This window comes from Astatotilapia calliptera, chromosome 5, assembly GCF_900246225.1.
Source record: "Astatotilapia calliptera chromosome 5, fAstCal1.2, whole genome shotgun sequence".
Classification (NCBI taxonomy): Eukaryota; Metazoa; Chordata; class Actinopteri; order Cichliformes; family Cichlidae; genus Astatotilapia; species Astatotilapia calliptera.
In genome coordinates this window covers 23277230-23300759 of record NC_039306.1, presented here as the reverse complement: position 1 = coordinate 23300759, position 23530 = coordinate 23277230, and the positions used below count along the sequence as shown (strand labels likewise).

The 23530-nt window shown below is 39.8% G+C and overlaps 3 protein-coding genes across 8 annotated transcripts in view; 1 reads left to right on the top strand and 2 right to left on the bottom strand.

The window, feature by feature from the left end:
• Positions 1–1219, bottom strand: part of LOC113022661 (lumican) — a 38687-nt gene extending 37468 nt beyond the window's left edge. The window contains exons 1-2 of one of the 2 annotated variants that reach the window (XM_026168286.1): positions 1154–1219; positions 1033–1075 (exon numbers count right to left, since the gene is read on the bottom strand). The gene's annotated coding sequence lies outside the window, so the exon portion shown is untranslated. Of the gene's footprint in view, positions 1–1032; positions 1079–1153 lie in introns of those variants that run through there. The other variant, XM_026168289.1, reaches the window with a different exon arrangement.
• Positions 40–8425, top strand: slc6a14 (solute carrier family 6 member 14). 5 transcript variants are annotated; one of them, XM_026168283.1, is made up of 16 exons: positions 40–821; positions 2379–2457; positions 2865–3009; positions 3120–3251; positions 3824–3985; positions 4268–4361; positions 4447–4579; positions 5538–5678; positions 5797–5932; positions 6020–6112; positions 6361–6486; positions 6591–6709; positions 6832–6931; positions 7020–7129; positions 7288–7455; positions 7630–8425. In XM_026168283.1, the coding sequence occupies exons 2-16, from the start codon at positions 2392–2394 to the stop codon at positions 7783–7785; spliced, it is 1881 nt and encodes a 626-aa protein (XP_026024068.1). In that variant the 5' UTR covers positions 40–821; positions 2379–2391; the 3' UTR covers positions 7786–8425. The 5 variants fall into 5 exon arrangements, with proteins under 5 accessions (XP_026024068.1, XP_026024066.1, XP_026024067.1 ...); XM_026168281.1 differs by lacking the exon at positions 40–821 and adding an exon at positions 1948–2014 and having other exon boundaries at positions 2382–2457; XM_026168282.1 differs by lacking the exon at positions 40–821 and adding an exon at positions 1949–2014.
• Positions 8426–13216: 4791 nt separating this feature from the next.
• LOC113021716 (acidic mammalian chitinase-like) lies at positions 13217–15757 on the bottom strand. The gene is given in 10 exon segments (XM_026166428.1): positions 13217–13511; positions 13593–13731; positions 13824–13943; positions 14025–14207; positions 14326–14449; positions 14532–14647; positions 15111–15195; positions 15197–15274; positions 15360–15416; positions 15534–15757. Coding segments are annotated over 10 exon segments (1206 nt in total). The 5' UTR covers positions 15611–15757; the 3' UTR covers positions 13217–13284.
• Between the last annotated feature and the right edge of the window lie 7773 nt (positions 15758–23530).

Below are 23530 nucleotides of genomic sequence, written 5' to 3'. Positions count from 1 at the left end.
TCGCGGCGCGATTTTACGCTGGAGTTCAGATTTTTCCAACTCGAGCGGGGGAGGCGAAACGCGCGTATGCACAAAATGCAACACATAAACTCACGCGCGTGGATTTTTTCGCGAGTCAAACGCCTGAAACGCCCTACACTCACGCGCGTTTCTGGCGTTTTTGCGTTTTCGCAACGCCAAAACGCTTCCGAATTTTCGCGGGGGCCGCAATCGCGGGTCAGCGCGCCTTTCCATTGACTTTACATGTAAACCTGACGCTCCGCCTGCCTCTATCGCGTTCGGTGTGAACACACCGTTACTCTTGCCTCAGCTCCGATCAGCGTTCCACAGAGCTCCCTGCCCCGTTCCCCGATCAGATAGTAAAACAGCTTCACTCTCGCCTTTTCCTCAGCATCCGGCAGAGCTAGTTCCGTGTAGAGTGTAAACTCTTCTTTCCATGTTTTCCACGCTTTAGACAGGTTCACTGAATCCATACTCCACTGTGCGGGTGGCTTCAATCCATCCATCGTAGACGCCGCTGCGCTCTTCTCGTCAGCGTCTCACTTGCTGTCCTGAGCCGTTAGCACCTCCGAGGCTAACTAGCCTAGCTGGACGCGTCGATACCGTCCGCTCAATCTGTTGTCTTCAAAGCGCGGTGTGGATCACTCTAGACCCCGCTGCCACCATGTTTCATCTTGTTCTCTCTATAAACTTCACAAGATGCTCGGTTGAACTTTCCCTCCTCCGAGGTAAACTTTTATTAAACTCTTAACAAACAGTCATGAGTCTCCGGTTCTCACCTTCCGGTGTTACACTCTCCAGACCCCGGGTGGAACACACAGGTAAATGCAATTCCCATTGCTACACTTACTATAAAAGAGCAATAAAAGGCAGAGATTGTAACAAAACTGAGTCAAACTGAGTACCAAGTAAACAACGTCACGAATCATGAACAGAGTGGCTCATAGAAGGCTTCTACAGCTACGACCTATAAACAACATTGGTTTACCACCGAGTGAAATAATGTATGCACTGCACTGAGTAAACACATACCAGCCACCATGGAGGATTCAGGAAGGTAATCCGCGGGTCATCTCTGTAACACGAACACCACAATCAACACAAGTACTGCCAATTCAGGCTGAGGCAACAACGACATGTACACAGCTCCTACCTGCAGCACCGGGGGAAGTCAGGTGACCGAAAGGAGATAACAGGTACACGATTCGGGGATGCTCAGATGGCCACTATTTATACTAGCGCCCCTTAATGCGCCTGACTGAAAGTGGGTTGAACCAAGACATAATATTCATCCTGCCACACTTAACCAGATACAGACTAGTTATCCTCCCACAGTATAAATCAGTAGCAGAAGGTACGGCCTCTTTCATGACCCCAAGAGGTGTGTAAGCCAGAACACTTTGGAAGGCGCACAGAGTCTTTACAGACTGCTAAGGATCAAACCTCTATCATTATGCAATCGATTATAAAACTCTAAGCATATATGAGTATATATTTCTAAGCATAAATGACAATCCAACAATATAAACCTTGCAACCAACGTCATAGTTATTCATAGTTGTTCTGTGTTGTTAAGAAAGTCTCCCTGTGATCTGGTTACTTTGTGTCCACAGAGCACTAGTTGGTAAAGTTACAGCTTACCGGCGTTACATATGTGCTTATACTATTAGCTTATGTGAATGAAATCAGTTTAACATCTGTGTTTTGGACTGTGTTGCATGTTGAATAATCTGAGCCATTTTTCATTCATCTCCTTTTGTCACCAGTCACCATCATGCGGGCACGCCATCTGTTATGACAAGTGACACAGACACACGCGGGTCATCCGTGCAGTCATTATGTGTGACATTATGTGTCACTGACCGAAATGAGTCCCATCCACGGTACATTACAGCAGTGGCATTAGGGTGGAGTGCTGAAGATAGAGATGCAGGCTTAGCGTCGCAACGCTGAGTCACCCACAACCTGGACGCTCGTAAACAGTGGGAGCTCCACTCTTTTTTTATTTATCAGTGTAAGCATGCTATCACTCCTCTCTACAGAAAGAAGTCATACATACTGTATTTTAGCACCATGATATTATACAGTGAACATGACTACCATCTAATAACAGCTCCACATAATTGCGTAAAGTGACCCTGACGTTATCAGACTGAGTGTCAGCAGTTGTGTCATTAATCTTAAAAAGAGGAAAACGTTCATCACTCATCTTTATAACCACTTTTTTAAGTTTAGAGTGGGAGTTGAGGTAATTGCATACAACTATCTCAGGGGGAGGGCTGAGGCAGATGATTGGAACACATCACTAGCTCGCCTTTAGAGAGGAGACTTTAAAACAGATGTAGTTAACTTCAAATTTCTTATTCTGTCCTAACAAGCAGGCGAACGAACATGAGGGAATACGGGTGGCAAAGTTTCAAGGGTTTCATCTTCAGAAATCCTGCTGTTGTCGACCAGGTAGGACTGCATAACTGACTGACCAGACTTTCACTGGATAACTTACAGCATAATAGTCTGCAGAAATAGACTGAGGAAGAAGACACTTGCCTGTATTTAAAGATCTGTATTTTGTTTTTGATGTAACTGTCACATATTTAGAAAAAAATAATTCAGCTGATAAATTAAACCACCTTTCTAGTACCGTATATAATTACTAATAACTAATAACTATTATAATGACTGATATCTTGTGTCCTGGTGTTGATTAATTAATATTTAAATTATGTACCATACCATTGTTCTACAACAGACTCTTCTTTCTAACATCTTTATTTTTTCTGAAAGTCCTGGTGCATCCAATAATTGCTTACATACGTCACAAGTTTTACAAGTTTACAAAAGTTTTGAACTTTTTAAATGAGCAGGATCCACGTGTGGACAATGGGGATGAGAATACTGAGCGTGGTAACTGGACCAGTAAGAAGGAGTACATTCTCTCTATGATCGGATATGCTGTTGGTCTGGGAAATATCTGGAGATTTCCGTATTTGGCATACAAGAATGGAGGGGGTAAATCAGCATTTATTTTCTAATCCATTATCCAAGATTCTATTTCAAAGCAACTATGTTTTTATAAGATTTGTTTTCCTCTTTACCACCAAATCCTTCATTTTGAGCAGGTGCCTTTCTTATCCCATATTTCGTGATGTTGGTGGTGGTTGGAATTCCTCTTTTCTTCTTGGAAAGTGCCTTGGGTCAATTCTGCAGCCAAGGTCCAGTTAATGTATGGAGTGCAGTGCCATTAATACAGGGTAATTTTAAGAGGTTTTTTTTTTTTTAAATAAAAGAAAATGTTATGAATTAATCAACATTCCAATAAATATAAATGTGCATTTTTTAATCACTAGGTTCTCTGGATTATTATTGGCTTTTCTTAAGAGCTGCTTGCAGGTCACATGAATTATGAACAGTACATTTAATGAGGCTTGTGGCCAATGCAGAGCTGTGTCACCATAAATCAGCCCTAAACTCTCCTTAATAAGGTTTTTGGTTAATGGTCAACTGTGTGACCAAAACTGACCCCAAACCCAATTTTGTTTTTTTTAATGGCAGCTTTAATGAGGATTACCAAATTGTTTTATGTTCTTCAAACAAAAAGAAGAACGCTGCAGTGTAATTAAAGAAACTGTAATAAGCAAAGTCGAGAGGACATTTTTAAATTACTACAGCAAAAAACAAAAACAGCATGCTTTTATGTATGATCAGTAAACTTAGACACACTTATTATGATTAGTTCAATCAAAAAACAGCTTTTGTCTGGTGAAGTTTCCGATAATATTTTTTTAATTTAATAGTGTCTTTTATGCCCTATCTATCCCTTCAGGTATTGGTGTTGCCATGGTTGTGGTGTCTGTAATAGTGTCTATTTATTACAACGTCATCATCGCCTACAGCCTGTACTACATGTTCGCCTCCATGCAGTGTCCTCTGCCGTGGTCCGGCTGTTCCAGCTGCGATGGCAGTAACTGCAGCACCACGCCTGAAGGTGCGTACATTATATTCTTGTATTCTTGTAAAGAGCAGCTCATTAAGTCTTCTGCTCTGTGGTATCTGCATCACCACATACACTGATTTAACATAAATTGATATCAGTCATAAAGATTATAAAGTATTTTGATGTGGTTTTAAATCTCAGTAACCTAAAATGTAAATATTCTGGAGAAATTAAAGCACCCACTACAGATCCAATCACAGGTACTTGTGTTGTGGTAAATACTGATATAAGATTTATATTTTGGACACTCACAAGTCCTCTCTCTTTTTTTAGTGTCCTGTAATGTAAGCAGTGTTTTGGTTACCAACTGGACTCAGGAAAACAGCAGCTGCTCTTCGATGCAGACTTCGAGTGAGCTGTACTGGGAGTAAGACTCAAACACTCGTGCACACAGGCATAAATAAAAGCACTTGTCACACTGTTTGTACAAATGCACGTCTTCTTCTTTGCAGTAATGTGGCTCTGCAGAGGTCCAGTGGTCTTGATGAAACGGGGCCAGTAGTTTGGCACTTGGCTCTCTGTCTGCTGCTGACCTCCATAATTGTTACTGCTGCGCTCATCAAAGGCATCAAATCATCAGGCAAAGTACGTCAAAATCCTCCGTGTAGATGGACTCCTGTTCGTTTGTCCAACATACAAATCCACACATCTATTTAGAATAATTTAGTTTGTGATATTAGCTGTTTAGTTTCACAAACTAACTAAAAAGTCTAATAAGCATATGATAAGTGAAGTCACTGTGGTGTTTTTTCTTATATCAGCAGGGTGTGACTCCCCCTGCTGATGACCTCATATATATCATACACATTCTCAAGGACTCAATTGCTAGATTTAAATTATGTTCATAACGTAATTTTTTAAATTATGGTCCCATCCCACTATTTTCTTCGACTTCACCAACTCAGGTGTCATAGGACAAAAGGTGCCCTAAATGTATATATATATAGGAGAACCCCAAGAGAAACTACATAGGCATCAAGACAACAAGCGAACTCCACACGTGGATTCAAAGGTGCTAATTACTGCACCGCCATGCTGCTCCAAATGTTTTTTCCCATTTAAAAAAACAAAAAATAAATAATAAAAAGACACCACATGCTTTATATTTTCTATTGTGCAGCCACGCCTCAGGCAGCTCCACACCTTGTTTCTGTTATCCAGTTTAAAAAAAACTCAGGATGGTTTTGAAACCTTTTATCAACAGTCTATAGTGCTGGTGTCCTTTTTTAGTTTTGAACGATTTTATAGTAATCTAACAAACTATTCCCTTAGTTTCATTATTAGCTGAATGTACTGAAACAGGACTGATATTCATCATCTCATCTAACTCGAAGCAACTATTAAAGTATTAAAGTGTTAAAGTATTATAAAAATTAGTAAACCAAGAACAACAAAATGACAGATTGCACTTTTCGTATGCAATGCTAAACTGTCAGTACTGAAATGCAGAAGGCCTGACAGATTTTAGAATTTAGGCTTAACAAATGTAACAAAATGCAGTCTTTTGCTTTTCCTGCAAAGTAACAAGTCTTTGTATCTCCAGGTTGTGTATTTCACTGCTACCTTCCCTTACGTGGTGATTGTGATCCTGCTGATCAGAGGTGTGACTCTAGAGGGAGCCAAAGATGGGATCGAGTTCTACATTGGTTCTCAGTCCAATCTGACCAAACTGACTGAAGTTCAGGTAGAAACTCTCACTGTTTATGTGCAAACTGTCACTGTTCATGTGCAATCCAATAAAGTCATTTGTTATCTGAGAAAAAAAACCTCTTAATGAGCTACAGTACAACTCTGTGTTTTAGGTGTGGAAAGATGCAGCAACTCAGACCTTCTACTCTCTCTCTATTGGCTGGGGTGGACTCATTGCTCTCGCTTCCTATAACAACTTTCACAACAACGTGTTCAAGGACTCGTTTGTTGTCACCCTTACTAATGCAGGTAGGGCCCTCTCTAACTAAATTCTAGAAAGAATGAAATTGTTTTTGCATTTCCTTTTATACATTTTCTGATTTGATCTCTTTCCAGGGACCAGTGTGCTTGCAGGCTTTGCCATATTTTCATTTTTGGGACATATGGCTCACGTCTACAAAACGCCAGTTTCAAAAGTGGTAAAGGAAGGTCAGACATACAACACCAACACACTCTCATCATTTGGTGTTAAATACTGCCATTCTGTCAGCTTTGTGCTTTCAGTTTTGCCTGTTTAAACAAAGAGTGCGACTAGGTTTCAGAAATTCATGGGATCCTTTACAAAGAGTGCAAGACTCATCTCATTGCTGAATATTGGCAGAATAAGCTGGATAAACCATGTTGGTTCCAGATGATGCTACCAGATGATTTTTCCCCTTTTATTTGTCTTTATGCAGGGTTTGGTCTGGCTTTCATAGCCTATCCAGATGCTCTGTCTAAGCTCCCCATCTCCCCGCTGTGGTCCATTTTGTTCTTCTTCATGCTTTTGACTGTTGGTTTGGACTCCCAGTTTGCAGGAATAGGTTCGATCTGAAGCTATTCTGCAAACATCAGTGTGATGTTTGCAGAACATTCAGCCCACTGCTGTTTGATCTACACAAACTAAAATCTCTCTTCTTGTCATTAGAGGTGATAACGACCTGCCTGCTTGACGCTTTCCCCACAGTCTTCAAATCCAAACATGTCTTATTAACTGTAACGTTATGTTCTGTCCTCTACCTCCTGGGTTTACCATGTGTCACAAGGGTAAGTCTGTCTTAGCACAACTTTCTGTGGCTGTTATAAAATAGTTAACTTGCTCAGTCTCTCTGTGTAAATGTATAATGTATAATGGTTTTGTGTGTTTTTCATGCATGTGTGTATCATAGGCAGGTATATACTGGGTAACCCTAATTGACCAGTTTATTGCCAGCTGGGTGCTGCTATTTTTGGTGCTTTTGGAGATTATTGCCATCTGCTACATTTACGGTAAGTACAACAATCTAAGTTTGTGCATATGAAAGGTGACTGATGGTCTTAAATTCCAGGATACTTATATTCTTCTTCCACCTTGCAGGGGGAAACCGTTTTATTAAAGACATTGAGATGATGATTGGAATGAAGACTTCCACATTTTGGCTGTGGTGGAGAGCATGTTGGTTCTTTATCACCCCCTGCATCGTAGTGGTGAGTACACAGTGCTGTACAAGAGAATTTAAAAGGCAAAAGCATTGTGTTAATTAAAAGTATCGACTTTTATTAACGTGCATAGGTGTACACAAATATCTTGTAGTTGTTTGTCTCTACCAGTAGTGAACTTTGTTTTTTTTGTGACTTTTGTCTAGTTCCTCTTGATCTCGTCTCTGGTTTACTTTGAACCCCCTAACTATGGAGGTATCCCCTACCCAGACTGGGGCATGAATTTAGGCTGGTGCATGATTGCATTTGTCCTGATGTGGATCCCTGTTGCTGCTGGGTATAAGCTGATAAAGGCAAAAGGAAACCCCTGGAAGGTGTGTACTTGTGCAGTGGATTGACTGTGGATTATTCTTGTCTTTTTCTACATTTGAAAGATTGTAGTAGTTGTTGAACTGCTTGGATCTTTTTTTTCAGTCAGTCACACAAATGATTTGTGAGTATTAAAATAAATACACAGTACTAAAATTTACGCTTCTTATATTCTGCAGCGTCTGAAGTCACTGTGCTCGCCATCTGAGGAATGGCATCCCTATTTGGACGTCCATCGAGGGGAGCGCTACTCAGAAGAACGCTGCCGCCGTAGGAACAACAGCAAAATTAAAGCAGAAGTTAATCTGAATGTAATCTCCAGTTCGTGGCTATAATGAGGCTTCTCCTGCGTTTGCTCTATGAATACCTTGTTTTGAAAGTTCTGAAAGTTAAGTCATTTTTGACCTCTGGGAAGCAGAAAGCAGCCGAAATATAAACTCACAGCAGACGGCACAGAACTTACATGTAAACTTCCTGAAACCTGAGCGCTTTTTTGGGATGTATTTTTAATTTCTACAGTCTGTTTGGTAATAGTTGGATCAGCAATTTAAAAAAAAGAACTATGTCCTTCGACAGGCAGAATGGGTTTCTTTAAGAGCACAATGCAATCAAGTCACCATTGCAAACAAAGTGTGAACACTTTACTGAGCAGAATGATGTATATACTGCATAACAGCTGAGATCTAATGTTCCCAAATGAGGATGTGGACTCTTCTCACTATCTAAACATTTCTTCTTTCTTCTTTTAGAAGAAATGTCTGGGTCTTTTCCCCTGTTTTTATGACCCATTGTACACTGTATATGTCCTGCTGCAGCTTGTGTGAGTTCATGTGTTTACAGAAAAAGAGAAGACTCAATCACACAAACAAAGTTGACATGGAGAAAATATATATACCGTATATATATGTAATATATGTATTACTTGATAGGGCATTATTATCAGGTGATATTTTCTTGGCAGTTTTATGTTTTGTTTTGGGGTTTTTTTTATTTTGTTTTTTGTTTTTTTTGGTGGGGGGTAAATTATTCTTATATTAGGAGAGATTGAGTCTGTGTCATTAACTATGCTAGTCTTTAAAGCACAGTTCCTTTTCCTGTCACTTATATTCTGATATTTAAATGTAGTAAATAAAAATGCAACTGATATTTTTTACAGAATTTGTCATATTTCATAAGTAGGAAAAGGAAATAATCAGATGTTTTTATTTCAGTCTGTTTTTGTGTTTGGTTAGTTGGTTGGTTGTTTTATGTATATACACACACATATACAGTACATACATGTGTGTGTGTATGTTGAACAAAGGTGCAGGTGTATATATGTGTGTATATATATATATATATATATATATATATATATATATATATATATATATATATATATATATATATATATATATATATATATATATATATATATATATATATATATATATATATATATATATATAAAAACTGGTCCTTTGCAGACAGGACTGTATTGTATAATCTTGCACCCTCCTTTGAAAAAATCTGACTTCCACCCTGAACAGAGACTGTGTGATTATGATGGTAACGAGCAATCATGTAAGATTTTGTCTCAGAAGCTTCTTAATCACAGTTTGCACTGATGTTTTCCATTAATAATAATACTGCTTGGGTGTGACCTGAGTGTGTCACAGTTGGGTATTTTCACATTCTCAGTGTAGCCGCTTCAAAAATTAGAAACACAAGAAATGGAAAAATGTGTCAAATGAATGCATTTTCACTTGCAAGCTACAATACAAAGCATTTTTCCCAATACCATTTCCAGTAGCTAAAAAGGAAAGAAAAAAAACACTCCAAAGCACTAATCACTAAAGCTGCTTTCTAGAAATAGGATCATGAATTACTTACAGCAGTACTAAAAACTCAAACCCACCTGCAGAATCCTTATGATACATGGAAACTGGTGAATGCTTTTCATTGCTGTGCTGATAGTATTTTCACCTGTGCCCCTGCACCTTTGTTCAACAACCCCAAAATCCGTAAAGAAAACGTTTATCAAAGTTATCAAAGTTTATCTTATAACAATCCAGGAACCATTTTAGTTAGAGCTAAATTTTGTGGGTGATATCTTTCAGACAAATGCAATGACTCAGTTGCTCTCAACACATACTGTTTAAATCTAAGTATCACTGGTGAGGACCCAAACTCAAACATATCAAAACCTAATTGAAACATTTTTTTTAAATTCTTTTTAATTATTCACCAAATGCTCAAATGTTTCACATCAAGAAGGTGCAGGGTTTGAATGCAGTTTGGGGCCTTTCTGTGCAGAGTTTACATGCTCTCCCAGTTCCTGTGTGGGTTTTTCCAAGTGCTCCAGCAGCCTTCCACAGTACAAAAGCATGCATTGGGTTGGGTTAATTGATAACTGTAGGTGCTAATGTGAGTGTGAATGGTGGTCTGTCTTTTTGTGTCAGCTCCAGGGCACATTGGAGATCTGTCCAAAGTCTATGTTGCCTCTGCTCTGTAACCCTGAATTGGATAAGCAGAAAAAAAGGATAGATGGGTGAGTGGAAGCTTTGACAATTAAGGAACAAAGAAAATTTCTAACTATCACACATCAAAAACAATTTACATTAAAAAAAAAACCCAAAAAACCATTCATTTTTACCTTTCTCCAAAGTACAGGGTTGGGATGGTGTTCAGGTTATCCTACTAAAATGACTGGTCATTCAAACCCAGACTATAAAGAGAAACGAAAACGCTGGTACCTCTGACGGCTGACTCTACATACTCAGTGCAGATATCCACACATTTTTATCCACTTTTCCAATTCAGGGTGGGAGTTGGTCTGGAGCCTATCTCAGCTGGGGTACATCCTAGACAGGTTTCCAGTCTGTCGCAGGGCAAACACAGGCAGACAACTATTCACGTTCACATTCACAACTAAAATTTAGAATCACCAATTAACCCAAATCACCAGTTAATGTGTTTGTTTGCACGTGTATGACTGCAAGTGTTGTTTTAATGTGGACATAATAAGAGCTGAGATATTTGAATAATCTGCTGAGAAATGATTTGTGCTGTGTTTCTAGTTTGTCTGTATCACCTGTTTTATCATCTCTGCTGGCCGTGACGTGCATCACACTGTTATTACAGCGGCTGCACGCTAAGCTTTGGTTAAGTATGTTTCTGACCTCAGCACACAAACTGAGGTCTGGTCAAGTGCCTTTAGTTTAAATCATCTTCTGGCCACTCACACTTAGTGTATTACAGCCTATGTTGCTGAAGGACTAAATAGCATACAATTGTACACCTCAGGACTTCCAGTGGATGCAAGAGGTGGTCATTTTGTGCTGTAAAATAAGTAAGATTTTGAACTTTGATTTATTGTAGTGCTAATATTCAGTGCTGTCACACCATAATAACAGAGCCATCTATGCCCCAGCTTCAGTACAATCTGTAACACTGGCAGTTAGTAATTGTAACTCCTAGTAAATAGTAAATTTTGCTGCTTTTTAAAGCTGCTGTCAAAGACGCCAGCTGCTTTGTAAAAAAAAAAAAATGCTAACAATACAAAAAAAATGACTACAACTTGTGCATCCTCCTAAATGTTACTTTTTTGCATTAACACTGGTAACAAACAGAAATACATTGTATTTATTTTTCATAGTTTGATGCAGGCACTATACTAATAAAGACTCCAATGGAAAGCCACAAAAGAAAACAACAAATTTTAATGTAACAGTTTACCAAAAAGACTTAGAAATGAGTCACATTTGACAGTATAGGCTGAAAAACAATATAATTATGCAGTATAATTAAGGGTTTCACCTTTTCTTTTCTTTTCTTTTAACTTCAAGCAGCATCACCTACGGGCAAATCTGTCTCTGAAAGAAGTCACAGATGGTTTCGTTTCTTTGAGTCCAGACAGTCTTTTATGCAATTTGAATAAAGAAAGTGATGAACTAGTTTGTCTAAATATGACTCATATGACTGTTCTTGCTGGAAAGATGTTAACAAGCTGTAACTGGTTATGTAATTACTTTTTCGCATGTAACTAATTGTTTTTTGCAGTTTCAAAATGTTATGTTCTTTTCACTGTTAAAATAGCATATATCTATACATACGTTATATAAAATGTTTAATATACAACTACAACTTTCAGGAACTAATAAATCACCTAATATTTTGGGGAGAGTTTAATACAGTACACACACTAAACTTGTGCCAAATGTATATTTGTTTGAAATATGTTTACTGCATGAATTGATAACTTTTGCATCTCCAGGTTGTGTATTTCACAGCATCTCTCCTTATGTGTTGATTCTGTTCCAGTTGAGAGGCGTGACACTGGAGGGAGCTGAAGATGACTGAGAGTGCTACACTGGTGCCAGTTTAAGCTTGGCTAAGCTGGCTGAAGCACAGGTAGGGACCTTAATATACCCTTATACAACACAGTGGCCATGGACCATTTCTTGTGTTTTATTGTGTACAAGTTTATGCATTTGAGTGTGACGCCACATAAATTCACTGAATAACTGTTGAGACATTTGAGTCTGGGCCAAGTTTACAAAAATATCTGTTCTACTAGCAAAAACAGTTTTGTTGTTGTTCTTTTTGTTTTTGTTTTGTTTTTTAGGTCTGGATCGATGCAGCCACAAAGACCCTTTTTTTCATGTCTATTGTCTGGAGCATAGTTTCCACAACATATAACTAAGTAAGTTTATGATTCCACTATGGAAATTCCACTATATATAGGTTATATCTGTTATTAAACTAACTTTAGGCTACAGTGATATGGGTTGATAACCTCTGTTTCATACATGAAGCCACCTTAGATTTGTCTGTCTTCATCCTGGAAGCCTAAATATCTCTGATATGTGTAAAATAGAGCAAATCTCTACGGTCTCTGATGTTAATTTCATGTTAGTTTTATGCACTGTGCGTGCAGGATTTGGGTCAGTCACTTATTGTGTAGGTCTGGCTGAGCTTTATATTACCTTATTTTGGTCCATTTTGTTCTTCATGCTTTTTGACTGTTGCTTTTCATTTCCTTTATTTGTAAGAGCTAATGCCCTCAGCTTTGAACCCAGGCCTCTCCATTAGTCTGGTGACATATGGTTTGCCTGCTCTAACCAGTGAGCTAACTGGGTGCCCTTCAGTTCAAGCTTTCTTGTCATTAGAGGTGATCATCTTCTTCACCACCTCGCCTGCTGGATGCCTCTCCTGGCATTTGTAGGGATGAATGTCATTCTTGGACCTTCCATATGTAACAAGGGTACAGTCTGTCTGCTCTTTGCTGACTGATGTTATTACCCTGCTTTCCTGAAGTGTGTGTGTATTTCTGAGATAGGCAGGAATATACTGGGAAACTTTAATCAACTACTTTGTTGCTAGCTGGGTGATGCTTATCTCAGCCTATATAAATCTTAGCTGCGACGCATGAAAGGCTTTACATTTAAGAAACTAATCTTCACAAGCGGTTTTAAAGGCTTTCCTCTGTTTTTGTGCTATCTATATTTCCAGTCTAATGCAAAAATAACTAAAAAATAAATAAATAAAACTTGTTTTTCTATTACAATGTATTTTATGCAGCTTTTATCGTGTTCTGCTTGTATTTCTCTTTTGGATGCAGAAGAGTGAATAGATGAATAAATCAGTTGCTGATGTTTGAGGCTTTTTGTTATTTAAGAATAACTTGATATTGATTTATTGATTTGTGGACCCATGAAAACAACTTCACAAAACAGAGATTCAAAGATTCTTTAAATGCTTTATTTAGGTTAAATCAATGGCAGGTGTTACACAGCCATTCTCTGTGTTGGTGGGTTAGTGGATTGTTTACCCAGCTCATGGATTCATTCATTTCACTGAGAGCGGGTGCAGCATTTGCAGCTGTCATCAAACACCTGGCCGGCAGTGCAGTACTGGATGTTGGTTTGTCCTTGGTTGCACTTGTAGAATTTCTTCTTGTCGGTCGGGTCGGGGAAGAGTCCGTTCTGCTTGCCAGCACAGAAGCCAGATCCTGTGGTGCCTCCACTGGGCTGCTGGCTTGGTGCGACTGCAGGTGGGGGGTTAGGCTGAGCTTTGCAGGCTGAGGAGAAAAATTAAAGAGATTAACAAAAGGGAAAACTTTTACATGTCTATTCCCAGATGATATGTGGTTCACGCATACAAGATTAAGTTCCTAGTCCACTTTTTAGAGTGTTGATGAGTGGGTTTCGCCCCTGGCCGCAAAACATGCCGGTGAAGTCGTCCAAAGCCAAAGTCCATACCACAGCTCCACCAAAACCGTTCTGCTTCAACCACTCAGTCTGCAAAACAGAAAATAAACCAAGTGTTTAATCAGCTTAAGAAATTAAAATTAAATAATGTAAATAAATTTTTAAAAAAGATTACTTCACACCTTTGCCTGGAAGCTCTTAATATTGTCATATCCAACCCAGACTCCCTGGTTATAGGCATAGGGCACGTTCTAGGCGTTGTCCCAAGCCTGTGTGGCTCCTTCCTTCAGGAAGGTGCAGATCTGGCGGGAAGAAAAGATTTAAACTAACATGCATGAACTCTCCTGCCTAATGTATGCATTCACACAGATTAGGAAATAGACCTCGTAGTAGGCCAAGAATCCAGTCTGACGAGTGAAATGTCCAGCAGGTCCAGGTCCCCTGGCAGGAGCTCCCACAGTTGTGTTAGAGGAGGCCAGGTGGAAAGTGGGGCCAAAAGTGGGGAAACCAACTAGCAGCTTCTCAGCTGGGGCACCGTTGTTCTTCCAGTAATTCATAGCATAGTCCTTAAAACAAGAGAATACAGAGCAGTTTGTCTAACTCCTCCACAATAGTTATTTTTATTAACGCAAAGCAGGAGTAAAAAAATGTTTAAGACCGAGGAATAATGACGCCTTCACTTACCACATTGTAGTAGATCATGGATCCCTGGTCACTAGGGCCCTTATAGAGAGGGCTGTTCTCTCCAACATTATGTTCCCACAAACCATGGAAGTCATAGGTCATAACATGGATGTAGTCCAGCACACTTACAAACAAACACAGGTGCTAATGTTTAGTAAAGGCTGCGTTCTGGATGACAAATGTGGAGGTATGTAATGTGTGCTCACGCTCCAATCTGGTATGCAGAGTCAATCGTCTCCTTTCGAGCAGAGACAGCAGCAGTCAGCAACAGACGAGGACGGTTTGTCTTCTTTCCCTCCTCCTCAAAGGCTCTCATCAACTCCTACAGACAGGCGAGGAACAAAAAGCAGTTACAGCTGGTACATGATTGTTTTTCTTTTAAACACTGAGAAAGCCTGAGGTCACACCGTAGGCCTGTTAAAGTATAGATCAGTCGGGTGGCTTGTTCATGTGTTGCTCCCATCGCTACAGTAACAACTGCACACATTAACATTTAAATGGCTCTCTGGGTTTGCAGTCACCCACGCTGAAACATAAAGGATATCTGTGTGGATGTGGAAGTTATCAGAAGACCTGATAATAAAAACTGGAATCACTCAGTAGTCTAGATTAAGGGTGAAATTTCAGGAAGACAAGTGCAGCATTTTGGCAAGAGGTCATTGATGTGATGACTCACCTTCATCTCTGCATTTTGGAGATCATAATCTCTTCTTCTTTGACTTTTGATATAACAATTTCTAGCTCGCCATAACTGGCACGACAGACAGCATACCAACACAACTGACCTGTAGCAAGACCGTGAAACGCTCCTTATCCTGAGGTGGGGAGCCCCGAGAACCAGGGTACTCCTAGTCGATATCCAGACCATCAATCGTAGTGATGCAGGAAGGTGATAATACTTTTGATGAAGGTCTGACGATGGGCAGCAGTGGAAACCATGGTTGTGAACCTAGTAACAGGAAGATACGCAATTTCAACTCGAGATATAGTTTTATCTTGGCGACAGTAGTGAACCTCAGGTCATTACAACATACTTTTGGGTGCCAAGGTTCCATCCACCAATGGACAGCAGAGTCTTTAGGTTGCTGTTCCTGTGAGCAGTAACAACATCCATGTTAAACTCTCAAAATTTTCTCTGTGCTTCTGTATATAAATACCCACATATGCCTTTCAGTTTATCATCCCTATAAGCATTTGTGTGTACTGACTGGTTTTTCAAGGCCTGAAACTCTCCATAGAGTTTCTCATCGTTTCGATCGTAGGCTTTGATCATGTTGTGCTCCATTCCCGCAAAGGTGTAGATGAGATGGTCACAAAGACATGGGTCAATGTTGGTAGGAAGATAGTTGCCTGCCCCCAGATGGCACTGTGCCCGGCTAGTAAAATAACAGGATAAGATGTACGATGTTCCTGCAAGACAAGGAATAGTTCTTACACTGTAACTGAAATGTGTCTACACACATCAGCCTAACACTGAGTGGATAAAAGACACAATTACCTAACTGCACATGTAGCAAGAGAGCCCGTCCTGCAGAGAAAGGAGATCAAAAAGGGTGAAGAAGGAGAAGGCAGGTTAACTACTCAGCATCAATTTGTATTAACCAGCTGAATAGAGATATTCTGTTTAAATGTAAGAAAGTTTTTGAAGTTCAACCTACCGGTGCAGATGAGTCTGTCCATGTTGCCTACTGTATCAGAGAAACATCAGGACACTAACGCTCTTTATATAGCCCTCACTTCTTCAACGTATGCGTAATATTTGTTAACTATAGCTGATTTGGCTAATCAGCAAATGCGGAAAACAAAAAACATATTTGTTTGCGCAACACGAGCGTTTCATGAGATTTCCAGGAAACGCTGATAACCTTCAGCATGCCTTTCGATAATGCGTTCGTAAGTTAAATCAGATCTCTTTGAAGTTACTAAAATGGGTTGTTCTGTACATCACACTCAATTTCTTAAATGTACTTTTCGCCTAAAAGGGAAAAAGTAACAGAGGCACAACCGGTCTCGCTTAAATCATTAGGAGCAAAAAATTAAGGCCCTCAAGGCAGATTTGAAATAAAAAGCCTTCAGTTCAGTTAAAGAGGCACTGACACGTATCGCCATATATTTTGCCTTGCTTCCAATATCTAACTGTTTTTCGAGGGAAGCTCCTGTAAATTTCACTGAAGCACCATTTTCCAAGTACAGTTTGATAGTGGTGTTTATGTGGTTGTCCTCTCTGCTGCGCTCCTTATCATCCTCACACACGGTTCATGATCAGTTATTAATGTTGTTCTGTACTTTAGAAGGGACATACAGACTTTTTGCCCTCTTCTATACTTGGAAGTAGATCAGTTGTTTTGTAATTACAATGGCAGATTCATACAATGCCAGCCAGCTGGAGCCTTTTCGTGGGGGGGGGGGGGGGGTGTTGTTTTATACATTCTATCTAGTCTTGATTTTTTCCGACCTTGGAAATCTGCCTGCTTTTGGAGACTGGCTTTGGGCCCTAACCAGCCACACTTCACACCAACACGACAGTGTGTTCATTCCAGGTGCTCTGGTTTTTTCCTGCAGTCCAAAGACATGCATGTTCGGTTAAATGTTGATTCCACCTACTGACCTACGGTCAGTAGGTGTGATCATGATTGTGAATAGCTGTTTGTCTTTTTGTCTTAGCCCTGCACTAGACTGGCAATCTGTCCAGGGTGTACCCTGCCTCTCTGGGTACACCCTGGACAGGCTCTAGACTCTAGAGCCTGTCCATTGAAGTTGGTCTACTCTAGAGTCTAGAGTAGACCAACTGCAATGGATGGATCCTTAAGCTATTGTTTTATGCTTATAAAGCTTCATTAACAGATACTGACTTTTAGTGATTAAAGGAAAAAATGCCTTAAATATAAAGTTATCCACACATGAAACCAAAAAAATTATTCAATATGAACAGTCTTTACAAGTGTTACAAGTTATACATATGGGCCATAGCTATACTAAGTGACAAGTGGGGTGATGAGACAGGCAGTTTGCATGGCATGGATTCTGCCTTATATGAACTAAGTTTGAACTAAGTCTACTGTATGTGTCTGAGTTTGTCTCCGTTTGTTAGCCAATAATGAGCTATCTCAGGCTGAAGTAGCTCATCATTAAAGGGTATTGAAATTTCAGCCTGGACTGAAGTGGTGGATTGGCTGGCATTGTCATCCTGAGAGCCATTGCTAGGATAGAAACACAATCAACGCTGAGCCAGTATCTGAGATGTGCATCATCATACTGCAGTTTCCACACAATGCTGAGAAATATATTTTCAAAGACGCACATTATCACCTCCAAACAGCGGGTAGCCACTGCAGTTTCACCATTGCGCTATTCATTAAACTAACAGTGAAAGCTACACATTTTCCACTGATATATGTGGCTGCACCACCGTTGCTTCATTAATGGCAAGGACTGTGTATTTGATATTTTTCCAGTAAAAGAGAGAAAAACATAATTTTTTTCCCGTAAAAGTCTGAAATATCTTTTTTAGATTTTTAAAAGAGCAATAATTTATCTGACACCAGTCACCACAAGTTGTAATGGACTAGAAGAATGAGTGTATGTTTGGATAAAATGTGAAAAAAAAAAATGCACCACATCGATAAGTGCGTGGGAAAAACATGAGCAGAGTATTAGATGCACTGCTTAATATCACCACCAGAGAGAGTCAATAAGCTGCGTAGCAGCTGGGTCCATTTTGTGTGAGCTGTTAAGCAACAACAGGCTGTTTATCCACTGATTGTTTCAGTTCCCTCTGCAGTGATGTCATTTGCTCTTTAAAATAGCCAGAACTTTTAAAAGTCAGAAGCACGCTGCAGGCAAAACAGGTCTCGACCCCTGAAACATCAGAGCTTTTTCTTTTTTGCTGTACAGATAAATTACATTGAACCTACTGAACTGCAAACTAAACTCTTTCCTCTCTCTCTCTGTCTCTCTCACCATGGCAACCATGCACAGGGAGCCAGGCAATGAACACAAACCTGTTGCCGTCTCCCACGCAATACACACAGCTGCATAAAGCGCACACACATACACAGACAGGCACACAGTGCTAGTTGACAGTAGAGTGACATGTGAAAATAGTGATTAATCCTGGTGGTGTTAATGTCGCTGTGTTGCACCTTCTGTTGGAGAGCAAGGACAGAGATGCTGAGCAGCTCCCATCTTCACTGGGGTTTAAAATGAAATAACTGTTAAGGTTATATTTGTATCTTCATGCCTTTGCAGCTGAGGAACTTATCAGATCATGTGAGCTTCTCAGATATGTGAGAGTGCATATTTAAAACAGAGGGAACAAATGGCGAGAACAAGACTTTTTCTTTTCAGTTTGAGCATGGACGAATGTGAAAAATGAGCAGTGACCTCCGGGGGATGTAAAAACGGAGCCAGAATGAAAGCTGCCAAAAACTGCAGTTCTTCTAATGGCCACTTGAGGCTGGCTCCAAAAGCAACTCAGTCCCGTGCTAAAATGTGCAGCTTTGCAGCAGTGCCTTCTGCTTTTTTACCCTTCTTGTTGCTGCTGCAAGTGGGATGCTTTTTGTTCAGTTTTTCATAGCTCACCCGTTTACATGTTAGTAAGAGTTAAATACAGGGGCAGGGGCACTTTGAGTGAATGGTGGATGATGGCACAGGAAGCTGTAAAACATAGCTAGTTCAAGGTCAGGCCAATAAACTCAGCCTCTTAACTGCGTCTTTGCTTTTGGTGTCTTCTGGAGTGTTTTTAAGGAAATCTAATAAATAATATGACCTGATGTGTGGTTACATGTCATGTTCAACCAAGAACCATGTTTCTTAAAGCTGTTTATCAGCCTGCAGCCGCCTTTTATTATACAGTGAGTGGTTAAAACTAGCAAATGTGTACTGAAAGAAAAAAAACAAGACGAAAATGTAAATACTGTAAAAAGTGTAAACACTGCTCTCTGTTCAGTTTTCAGAACTGATCTCATTCTCCACCCTCACCGCCTCCCCACCCACATAATTCAGGCTTTTCAACAGCCCGTTGCTATTAGATACTGCTGGGCCTATCACCATGGCAGCAAATGCTCAATAATTTTCCCTCAACTATGTTTCCGTGTGCAAGCTCTCGCACATACACAACCCTCCCACATCACATTTAGCTGTGCAGAAACGTCCTTGAGTGTTCCCAGGTCCAGTTGGGGAACAGCCCACCTGCAAACAGAATTCAGATGCTGTGACAGGATCGAGATGCTCTGCTGCACATTAGAAGATGACTTGTTTTAAAATCATTTTTCAGAAGCAGGCTGTTACAGCATGACATAACGTGTTGCTGAATTTTTTTGTGCCACCATTCGCCCTGTGCATGTGTGGTTTTTCTGACGAATCGATCTCATTTCTTCCTGAAGTTTACAGAGCGCTTGCTTCTGCTCAGATGTGCTGAGAACAAAGAGCCTGTTTTCTTAAAAATGTAAATGATGTGACTCAGGATTTCGACTCACTGACAGCTGAAGACATACAGTACTTTCAAAATATTTGCAAGGTTGTGTCAAAACACTGTCACTACTGCTGCAGCAATGAGCCAAATTTGTATATATGCTGCCATACTTCTGTCTTTAGTGTGTGCGTGACGCAAATATATTAATTTTCCTGCACACATTTACACTTCGTCCTTGCACCTGATCTATCAAAACCATTTTACCTCCAGTGTGCTAATAAGAAACAACTGTAACAACGGCCATGACTTGAATGTCCACATCATGTGTCCATGTCTCAGGAAGCTGATGTCAGCTCAGGGAAGATGAAATGAACAAACAGAGAAAAAGAAAGGTGAGGCAGGGAAAGGAGAATTGGGAGAGTGAGAGGAGAGTTGGTGGCGGTGGTTTGGGGTGGGGGGTTTAGGCAGAGCTGATTTTCTTTCTCCAATAAAAGCGACAACCCCTCCTTGTTGCTATGGCGACCCCCTCTCTCTCCCTTCCTTTCAGCGAGCTACCACTTATCCTTGCTGCCTTTCAGTCAGCAGGGCATGTGGGTGTGCGTGCTTTTGTGTGTTGGCTCTTGAATGAATCAAGCAAATGAAGGGGAGAGCCATTAGAGACCCAAGTCAGACTATGTGACATGCACACACACACACACACACACACACACGCATGAAGATATATGTACGCGGACACACACACACACACGCATGAAGATATATATATGCACACACACACACACACACTTACATGCGTGAATACACATGCACACACACACACACACACACACACACACACACGCATGAAGATATATGTACGCGGACACACACACACACACACGCATGAAGATATATATATGCACACACACACACACACACTTACATGCGTGAATACACATACACACACACACACACACACATGCATGCATGCATTATTACACATTAGTAATCATCATTTTGCAAAAAAAAAAGCTTCATACTTTTCCGTTGGCTGACTTCTGAGTTCTTTTCTTTTTCTCACTCTTTTTTGGCACTTTCGTTATCACAGCATATTCTGCAGGAGCGACTTGCTATCATCTACTTTCTTACACAACCATCTGGCTGACTTTCAACCACAATGCACCCACTCAAATTATAATGATAAACACAGCACTATATAAATGTATTTAACTTTTACTTCCTCTTTTTTTAAAACAAGCAAATTATAAGTGATTGGAGGATAGCCTCAAATCCAACTTTCATGTCACCACTGGCTGTGTTAAAATGTACTTAGAGGTCTAATATCAGATTACAACACAGAGAAAAGCTTTGCGACTACTGTTCTAATCTTGTTACTCTTCACTTCCCACCTTTAATAACCTCTCTAAGTGCTAAAACAGAAAATGCACGTCCTCATGTTAGTTTTTAACGGCTCCCAGCAACGTTTGACCCAGCGCAGACTCAGGATGTCCCGTCCCTGAACTTTTAATATTTAAAGCATGCATCTAAAAACTGATGGATTTTGGTGTGAGTGGTCAGGGGGTAATCATTCTTCATTATATTTTCTGTAATATATATATAGTAAGTAGCTGTGCTATCTAATATACTTCCTGTAATATAATACTGTATATGGGGACTGCTATTAATCTGTGGTCTCCCAAAAGCATGATCTGACAGTAGAAGTAGTCTAAGAATCCACTAATGGATTGCCATAAATATGGATGATCCTTGCAGGATGAGATGGGTGCTCTGATCGTGCTGGTGGAATATTTGCATGTATCAGTACTGACTTTTTATTAAGTCGTGCATTTCTATTTGAACCCACTGTGTTTTGTACTCTGCATTTACACTAGTGGATATACATTAAAACTGATCTAAGTCACGCTATGTTTGGCTATGTTTGTTTTTTTTTGTCTCAGTTCTTGAAGATACTTGTCATTAGAAGCTAAATGCTGCTACATGTTCACCAGTTAGTCGCTAATTATGTCTGTCTGCTATTTGGTGCTTGTTAGGAAGGAAGCTGGGAGGTTTTTTTTGGCGGGTTCAGTGAAAACAGCTCCTGACAGAGACAGGAAACAAAGAAAGATAGTCATGGTCTGGAAAGAAATTGAAAAAGTGATGTCAAGAAATGTAATCTGCAAAGCTTCCAGTTTACAAAGTCTAAAATGGTTTGTCCACAATCTGGAAAAAGAGGGGCTTTCTGATTCCCTAGCTTAACTGGTAACTTAAATGATCTGCATAAACACTATACAAACACAGTATATAAACACTATTCTTAAAAACAGAAAACTCTTGAAATTTAATATGGAAACATTGTTTGTCTGGAAACGGGAAACAAGAAGACTTTTATTGAAAAATGTTTTTGATTACCTATCCATGCACCCTGACCTCCTTGCTGTTTGGACTTGGTAAGTGTTTGTCTCACCTCAGTTCTTTAATCATGTCATATTCACCCTAAAGGGTGCCCCATCAAACTCGTTTTACATCATGTGCTGCTTAAATCCCAATTTCAGCTCAAGCGGGCCAGACCAGTTAAGCTAAAGTCCAATAAACAATTTTTTTTAAAAACGCACCTGAAAATCTGATTTTACAGAAGGTTTACTAGAATTTGTTTACTTGAATTTCCTGCAGTGCACTTTCAAAAATATGTTTCAGTTTTTTCACATTATGAAGACGCGCTGCTGTAGTAATTTAAAGAAACTCATTAGCACGCTCCATTGGGCTTTCACTGTAAGAAATAAAGAAATTAATCCTCTAATTAAAAAGGTTTTTTATGTCTTTTACTGTTAAATTAAAAAAAAACTTAATTGTTATTTAATGGAATATCAACACTAAGAAATCAGTTTACTTTCTGGTGTATGACCATGTTTTGTGTCTTAATAAGAAAGATGACAGAAAAACTAAAAAAAAAAAAAAGTGTCCCCTCCCTCTTTGAAATGCTCAGATTTTTTTTAAAGCCATACCGTGGGCCAGACTGGATTCTCTGACAGGCTGATTCTGGCCCCTGGGCCTTATGTTTGACACTCCTGCTCTAGATGGTGCAACACACTAATTCTTCAGTGTCATCAGGGGGTGACCAGCCTCACTAAAGTATAGCAACATTTTTGACAGGTACAAGTACACAGCTTATAGCGCACAGCATGCATTTATACTTGTCACTCAAAACAGCAAGTGTGTGTATTTGACTTTAGACAACGCATCTGGCTGGATAATGAAAACTGCTCTCATTTTTTAACGTTATAGCTCCTTCTGTAATGAAATCTTATACTTAAACGCAGTACTGTCATGCCTGTGACTGTTTGCTGATACTCGTGCGTACCAGTGAAACCACAAATCCTGTTTACAGATTAATCCCAGTTTGACTCCTGAGGATGAGCTTTCACCTTTCCTGTTGTCGCTGGAGTCCGTGTTAATTTAAAATACATATTCTATGCCGAGATGTGATTAGGGACCAATATTAGACTCACTTAAGTCATGCTGTTTGAGCTGCATACCTCTCTGCTCATCAGCGCACTCCATTAATATGAAAGGCAGGTTTTGGTTTTCAAGTCACATTTACTGTCAGCACTCAAATGCATCTCACTGCTGTAACTGAGGGTGCTATATGCAAAAAAAGACGCCACTTCAGTCTCTGTCTGCTTTGATTTTAAACCATTTATATATGATATAATATACACTGCACACCTCATTTGTATTGCTGAAGCCTGGAACATGCTACAGAGTAAACATTTATACTCTACCCTCTTTTTTTAGTCTATAGCCATGCCAAGTATT